This window comes from Oppia nitens, unplaced genomic scaffold, assembly GCF_028296485.1.
Source record: "Oppia nitens isolate AA-2021 unplaced genomic scaffold, nextdenovo-longstitch-racon4-pilon3 scaffold35_pilon_pilon_pilon, whole genome shotgun sequence".
NCBI lineage: Eukaryota > Metazoa > Arthropoda > Arachnida > Sarcoptiformes > Oppiidae > Oppia > Oppia nitens.
Genome location: NW_026533216.1, coordinates 14,453 through 22,673, shown reverse-complemented (window position 1 = coordinate 22,673; position 8,221 = coordinate 14,453). Strand labels below are relative to the sequence as shown.

The 8,221-nt window shown below is 30.4% G+C and overlaps 2 protein-coding genes across 2 annotated transcripts; both read right to left on the bottom strand.

Moving 5' to 3' along the window:
• Nucleotides 1-1,173: 1,173 nt before the first annotated feature.
• Nucleotides 1,174-4,736, bottom strand: LOC128957014 (uncharacterized). Its single transcript, XM_054302730.1, has 3 exons — nt 4,595-4,736; nt 2,280-3,478; nt 1,174-2,177 (listed from the first exon to the last, which is right to left on the bottom strand). Exons 2-3 carry the CDS (start codon nt 3,334-3,336, stop codon nt 1,174-1,176), a joined length of 2,061 nt encoding a protein of 686 aa, XP_054158705.1. The 5' UTR covers nt 3,337-3,478; nt 4,595-4,736.
• A 1,377-nt stretch (nt 4,737-6,113) lies between these two features.
• Nucleotides 6,114-7,232, bottom strand: LOC128957013 (replication factor C subunit 3-like). Its single transcript, XM_054302729.1, has one exon. The coding sequence runs from the start codon at nt 7,230-7,232 to the stop codon at nt 6,114-6,116; it is 1,119 nt and encodes a 372-aa protein (XP_054158704.1).
• Between the last annotated feature and the right edge of the window lie 989 nt (nt 7,233-8,221).

The window sequence follows — 8,221 nt, the reverse complement described above, 5'->3', positions numbered from 1 at the left end:
TTACTATATGTTTAATATTACTAATAATAATAATAAGATATTTTTAGTAATTTGTAAACTAAATATACAGTATATAAATTATATAAGTATAAAATCAATGGAAAAAATAGTTAAATATTTTAATGAATTTTTATTTTTCAATGAATAACAAAAATTGTATACAAATTTGTTTTTACTGGAGGTATATAAATAATTAATAAATCAAATAGTTTTATTATATAGAAAATAATATCTATAAAAAAATATATAAACATACAAATATTATTCATAATTTTTTATTATTATTATTAATACAAACAAACAAAAATTTATTTTTCAATTTACAAACTTTTATATAAATTAAAAAAAATTGTTTGTTTTTTGTTGAATATAATCTCAAAACAAAAATTTTTGAATTCCAAAACTGTCTCAACATTTTATTCAATCGATAGACCGATAAATAATATAAATCATAATTATTATAATTGATAATCAATAGCTATATATATGTTAAAAATAAATTGAAAAACAAAAATCATTTTTTTAGAAATAAATATTATTTTATTTTATAATTAGAAATATGAAAAAATACAAAAACAGTATATATTGTAAATATTTTTTTTTGTAATTCATGATTTTATTGCAAATATTTAATTAACATAATTTTTTAAAATTTATTTTGTCTACTATTATGTATTACATACACATAGAGAGTCACACAATAATATAAAATAAACATAAATAAAATTTATATAATATGTATATATATTTAAATTATAATTTAAGTTTGAATGCCAATTATGATAAAATATTTATGAAAATACATAATAATAATAAATTTCAGATTATTATTAATAATTTTACAATTATTAATAATAATTTCACCCTACACCATTAACCATATTACCGCCACCAATAAATTTTTAAAAAATATATAATAATTAAAAGTTTGAATAAATGTAAACAAATACCTATAAAAAGACATATTAAAACTAAAAAATTATTTTTTTATATAATAAAATTTTATGGTTTTTTTATATAATAAAAATTTTATGATTTTTTTGTATTTATATATTTTTCTATAGTTTTTTTTCTGTACAAATAATTTTTTAGTTTTTTTAATATATTTTTTAAAGTTTTGCTTATATTGTAATTATTAAAAAAAATTCAAACACCAAAACATCAGTAGTTATCCTATTGTTTGGTATTTTTGTCCATTAAATCCATATATTGTTTCCATTCTTCTTCAGTCATATAATTCAATAGTTGTTTATTTTCATCAAAAAACTTCGTCCATTCAACTAAACCATTGCGCAGACAATCCAGTTGTTCCATATATGCCACATGTTTTTCCAATTGTTTTCTATATTCCTCTCTAATAGCCATCTCTTTTAACTTCAATTTATTTCTATATTCTTGCGAAGCCTTCTTCTGTCGGGTTTTTGTGTTTTTGACTCTGACTTCGACAGGCAGTGGTGGCCGACCTCTCTTGACTGTTGAACAGCAGTCAATAGTGCCGCCGGCGTCGCCACCCGGTTGGTCACTACTAGCGGCAGAGTATTGATGACCGGACGGGCCGGGAATTGGTCGATCGTAATCAATCTGATTGTCTGTTGTTGTTGGCGCCGATCGTTTGCGGCCAACAACTATCGGTCGGTCTTGTTTGTCGTCCACTGGCAAACAGTTTTCTTGATTTTGCAAACCCGACGGCTCCGCGATTTGGTCTATATCTATTGATTCCGATGCTATTTGGCAGTCACGCATGATAGTGGCCAGTGTATCGCTGCCGATATATTTTTGGCACTGGTTATCGATATTAGTTTCAACAGTGACCACATCAATGGCTACTGTATTACTGCCGTCATTATCGCCAATATCTATGATATTAATTGATTTTAAGTCATCCATATTGTTGATTGGCTTAGTTATAGTTGACATATCAATTTGGGTTAATTTTTCAAATGGCAGGGTCAATGTATTATTAGCTAGATCATTTTGTTGTTGTTGCTCCACTGATTGCATATTATAAATGGGAACCAGTAGTTCATATGTCGGCTTATTAGGTATGGGAGCCAATTGAAAGCGTTGGTCCGAACCAGTCCAGTAAAAGTCTTTAATCTTTACAAACTTTTGAGACACATCGTTAGCTACGGTATTGTTGATCCAGTAATCAGCCGATGGTTTCATTTTATTCAAAACTGAATTACAATAGTCGGCCATAATTTTTTGTGTTTCAATGGTCTCATTATTATTAGTATTATCATTATTGACACCATTATTATTGTTTAAATCTTGCCCACCATCGGTGCCCATCATTGATAATACGGCGTTAATACCATCAAACGAGTTATGGTCATAATCCGTGTTACTCATCGAGTCTGTGGTGTGTCTCAAAACCGAATAATCCGATCCGTTTTTATCAACATTGACCACCAAATCATTGTCATTAGTGTCAGCTCTCGACTCACACATACTCGACTGTAGAGTATCGGTGACGTCCATAGCGTTATCGTTGGCCATATCGGGTACAATAACCTGCAGCTGTTCGGCCACTGGCAATACCTTATCGTCATTATCATCAGCATTCTTGTCCATCACTGGCGGTGATTGGATCACCTCTTGTTGGCCACCGCTGTCATTTTCATTGCCATCACCGCCGCCGTTATTTTGGCCATTCGGGTAACTAAAGCGTTGGTCCCAACCAGTCCAGTAAAAGTCTTTAATCTTCACTAACTTTTGAGACGCACAGTTAGCGTCCAAAGGATTATAAATCCAGTAATCAGCCGACAGTTCCCATCTGTTTTCATCAACACTGACCACCACATCATTGTCATTAGTGTCAGCTCTCCACTCACACATACTCGACTGTAGAGTATCGGTGACGTCCATAGCGTTGTCATTGGCCATATCCAGTCCAACAATAGGCTGCTGTTCAGCCACTGGCAGTGCTTTGTCGGCAACATCATTGTCCATCATTGGCGGTGATTGGACCGCCACTTGTTGGCCGTCGTCTTCATTGCCATTGACACTGCCATCAGCGCCATCGTCGTCGTCATTATTTTGGCCATTATTTGGGTACAGAAATGGCATCACTTCTGTGTCGTATCTGTCGGATGTAGTATTTTCTAACAACCACTTCAGATAATCATCACTCAAGCAATCGATATCATTAATATTATCTTCATTTTTATCTTTTTCATCGGCAGTGTCGTCGTCGTCGTCATCGATAACCTCAAATGTATTGCTGTTGGACACCGTAGTCATCATTGGTGACCGATTGGTGGTCGAAATGTTGAGATCATCGTAATCCCAATTGTCTGAATTGATGATAAAATTGTTGTCCAAATAGTCAGACATTATTTGATGAGACAGTCAGTGGTCTCCTTCGTGTAGTATCTCTACTCTACAGACTCTCTCTCTCTCTTTCTCTCTCTAAGTCTCTCTCTTTCTCTTTCTCTATCTCTTGAAAATTGTTATCCAAAAAAACTGTTGAAATTATCTGAAATTATTAAAAAAATAAAATAAAATTTTTTAATACACAATCATACAATTATTATAATTATATATTTTTGTGATTATCACTAGTGCTACAGTAAAATAAACTTTTAAATTGTTGCGCCCTTTAATATAATACACTACACAATGCTATATAGCCTATAGAGTACAGTACAGTACAGTATATGCCGTAGTAATGTATTATACATTGTATAGTAATTATCAATGAAGTTATGCCTTACATACTGTACTATAAAAACATTACAAATGTTTTGTAATAATAATAATCATATGTTTAGTTATTTTTGTAAATAAATAAATAAATGTCATTTAAATTATTAATATTTAAAAAATAAATATTTTTTATAAAATTCAATTTAAATTCAGTCTAAAAAAATTATTATTATAATTATAATCAAAGTTATAGTGTAACCTCAAAAAAAAAATACAACACTTATGCTACACTATGACGGCGGGGACACAACTGGCCACTGGATTATAGTGATTGGCCACCGGCTAACTGGGCCGGCAATCTATGGGGACAATTGACGCACAAATTATATGTTTTTGAAAATGTTTTAATTAGATATCAAATTCAATCAGTTATTAACTGCTAATACATGACATACGGACAGCGGGCAGCTAATAATCAATTGAAATCAATTTGCGGTTAAATTAGCGGACAATTTGGACAACTATGCAGTGTATGAGCACCGATAGATATGGGGTGGACAGGTAGGTCACAAAAAACAATCAATATTAGCGATTAAACTAAATTAAATGACACTAATTCGGGATATTATACAAAAAACATAGGCTATGCAATCGCTTATCGGCAATTATCGGGTGGTTAGCGGTCACTTTCGGGTCAATTTAGTAGCTCAGCACATACTAGAGTTAATATGGCTACAGTTGGTCACCTAAACTGATGTATTGGTCAATCGGGTACGTGAACTACGGCCGCAACACTTGTCGGCCGCTTAGTATGCTAATCGGGAAAATGGCCAATTTGGTGGTCAAATCGGCAGATTTGATCAATTTGTTTGCTATCATCAGTTAGCTTATGGAAATATCTAGCAACTTATGTATTAGTGGCCACTGGGCGGTCACGGGAACTAACCGAAAATGTATAATTTTAGGTGATTTGAAGGGGATTTTTGTTTGAGGCACACAATACAACGTAAAACAACGTAATATTCAAATCCTAATGGACGTCAAGCACTGGTATGTGTTTAGTCAATAGCACTGTTACTATACATTATATGCTTATCCTATATATCTCTATGTCTTTCTCTTTCTTGTATAAAATCCTAGACTATAGTGACGATCGCTGATTGGTTGAATCAATAGTAGGGTTTGACTGCACCTACATTTTCTAACTACTGGTTCGGGCATTAATAACGTCTATATATATATTTAATACATACATGTGTAGTTTTTATACTGTTATAAAAGCTATTTGGCATACAATTTGAACAGGGTGTTTAATAATTTTTTTAAATATTTAACTTACGTAGCTTATATTTTTTTAAATAATTTTTTTTATATTAGAAATTTAATTTTAATAATATTTAATGTGTTTTTGTTTGTACACAAATTACAATATATTTATTTTATTTTTTTAAATACATACATGTGTAGTTTTATACTGTTAAAAGCTATTTGGCATACAATTTGAACAGGGTTGAATAAATTTTTAAATTTAACTTACGTAGCTTATTTTTTAAAAATTTTTAAAAATAAAATTTATTTATATTAGAAAATATAATTTTATTATACATGTGTTGTTTGTACACAAATTACAATATATTTATTTATTTTTTAAAATTATAGTACTGTACTTATTATTATTATAAAATTATTTATATAAAGTTATGTAGTTTATTTTACTATGTGTGCAGTGATTAAATATTTTTTATAATAGTTAATTAAAACTAAATTAACATTATTAATAAAACTATATAAAAACAAAATTATGATTTTTTTGTACGCGAGTATGATTAACAATTGAATATCAATTATTTTATTTAAAAATTAATTAAAAACAAATTTTTCGATTAAAATTAAGTTAATATATGGTTAAAAACAAAAATACTTTTTTTGTATTTTTGAGAAAAAAAACATTTATCAAGTGTTTAATCATTTAATTTTGTTTTATTTAACACTAATTTAAACAACTTATTTAATTATTTGTAATACAATTGTTAAACAATAATAATAACATTTTTATTTACTATATTTATAACTTAAATATAGTATATATAAACAAAAATCAATGAAATAATTTAAATTAGTTTAAAATTTTAATGAATTTTGTTTATCAATGCATCACAAAAATTGTATACAATTTTGTTTGTTTGTTTTTTACGGGGTATATAAAATTGAATAAATCAAATAGTTTTATTATATATAACCTAATAGTATATATAGAAAATAATACCTAATATATATATATATAATCATAAAACTAACATTTTTTTTAATAGTGATTTTGTTGATAATAATTATTGTTAATAAAAAAAATGATTTTTCAATTCACAAACTCTTATATTTAATTTTTTTACAAAAATTGTTTTTTTTCAATGAATAAAATGTCAAAAAACAAATATTTAACTAAAAAAAATGTTTTAACATTTCAATCAATAGACAATAGACATCATATCCGTATCGCCATCGATATCATCGAGTTGTAGGCCATCGACACTACTCTTCCATAAGTTCATGAATTTGATGGCAAACGCTTCCAAATGGATGATCGGTTTGGATCCCAAACGCATCCAATGTTCGCAATCGGCGGCCATTTGCATCAGTCGGCTCTTCATCGGGTCGTCCAGACATCTCTTCAGCAAATCTTTGGTCAACTGGCGAACTATTAGATCGTTTGGTACCAAATGTGTCTGCAGTTCGTAGAATGCGCTTCGGATTTCTAGTACTTTCTTCATTGACGGCGATTCCGTTAACTTTTTGGCCAAACTGGCCAACTGTTGTCGCCATTGGGGTTGCGGTACATCAATCAGACCCGTAGTGTGTGTGCCGGCAGTGTTGAGACCCGTTTGGCGAACATTATACGTCTCGAGCATCAGTAGTGCTCTGCGAAGATTGTGATCGCAATCGTTGGCAATTTTGTCGGCCATCTGTGCGGACAACGAAAAGCACTCCTTTTTGGCCACCGATACGAGTACTGATGATATATTGGCCGAAGTCGGCGCTCCGTTACGCAACAACAAACATCGCGATTTGACGGCCGGTATGATTGGCGACGCGCTTTCGGCTATAAGTATCACACGACAGGTGACCACATACTTCTCGAGTGTACGGCGCAGGGCGTGTTGGGCTTCGCGAGTCAATCGGTCGGCTTCGGTGATTACGACAACTTTGAACTTATGTTTGTCGGTCAGCGATGCACTGGTAGCCAACTCTTTGATCAGCTGCTGGACGACCAGCCGATCGAAAAACTGGGCGTCACTCGGATTAACTTCGAGGTGATAGTTACTGGACATTACTGTCTGGTCAAACTTGCGGCCGTAGCTGGTCTCGAATTGTTTGTGTTCCAGTTTTAGCCGCTCGACACCGACGCCGAACACCTCGCGCAGCAGTGCATAGGCACGGGTTTTCTTGCCCGAACCCGACGGTCCGTAGATCAGTAGATGCGGGAAATTGCCGGTCGATATTAGCCGTCGCATACGTTGACATTGTTGCTGATTGAAGTCACACTTGGCCAGTGTTGTCGGCCGATATTTGTCGCACAATAAAGACATAGCTAACTACTACTGTTTGGTGGTCAGCGTGTGTTCGGGTTGTTAGCTAATTGTCCGATCAATTGATTGATTTCAATGATTAACTAAAAATAATTGTTTGTTTGTTTGACTTATAAATACAAATACAATACACATATAATAACCAAACACTTTGGCGGGCAATACATGTGTATAAACAATAGCTATGCCTAAGTAATAGCTAATAGTAGGCGAAATATTGGTACTATTTTTAACAGTATTTCTAATGCTAAATGTATAGAGAAAATAGTACCAAATTATAGGGTTAGGTAATATTTTTGTGGGTCAGTTAGGGTTTAGTTATAATTATTTTATTTTTTATTTTTTGTTTGTTTGATTTATGCACTAATTAAATAATTCAATTAAATATATAAGTATCATATCATTAAATTATTTAACAATTTTTGTTTGTTTGTTAAACTTGATTAAAATATTAACTTAAATTTTATACAAATAAAATATAAAAATATAATTGAATTTTTATATAAACTGTAAATAAAAATAATATCTATATCTATCTTTATTTTTTGCACATATTAAAAAATTAATTTAAATTAAAATATAACAACAAAAAAACTAAATAGAGTAAAATTAACTATGAATTTATAATTAATTTGTGTTTTATTTTATTTATTTTTTTTAAAAAAATTACTTTACAAATAATATTTTTTTTAAGACAAATATATATATTTTTTTTATAAATTTACGACAACTTTCACAAAAAAAAAAGAATTCTATAATTGAAACCAATTATTATTAGTATGTTTTTAAAGTTATGTTAATCATTGAAATCATTATAAGTTATGTTTTAAGTTTAAGACATAAATAAATGTTTTCAATATTAATATCAGTGTTGGCAGAGACAAAATGTTTGTATAATACAAAGCGTATTATACAGTATAATACAATGTAAAATACATGACCAATTTGGCTTACAAAAAAACAAATTAGCACCACCAATGGCTAAAAAA

Coding starts and splice junctions, on each gene's coding strand:
- LOC128957014 (XM_054302730.1), bottom strand. CDS start 3,336: ATGTCTGACTATTTGGACAACAATTTTATCATCAATTCAGACAATTGG. Junction 2,178..2,279: donor ATCAATGATGGGCACCGATG/GTGGGCAAGATT, acceptor ATTGTAATTCAG/TTTTGAATAAAATGAAACCA.
- LOC128957013 (XM_054302729.1), bottom strand. CDS start 7,232: ATGTCTTTATTGTGCGACAAATATCGGCCGACAACACTGGCCAAGTGT.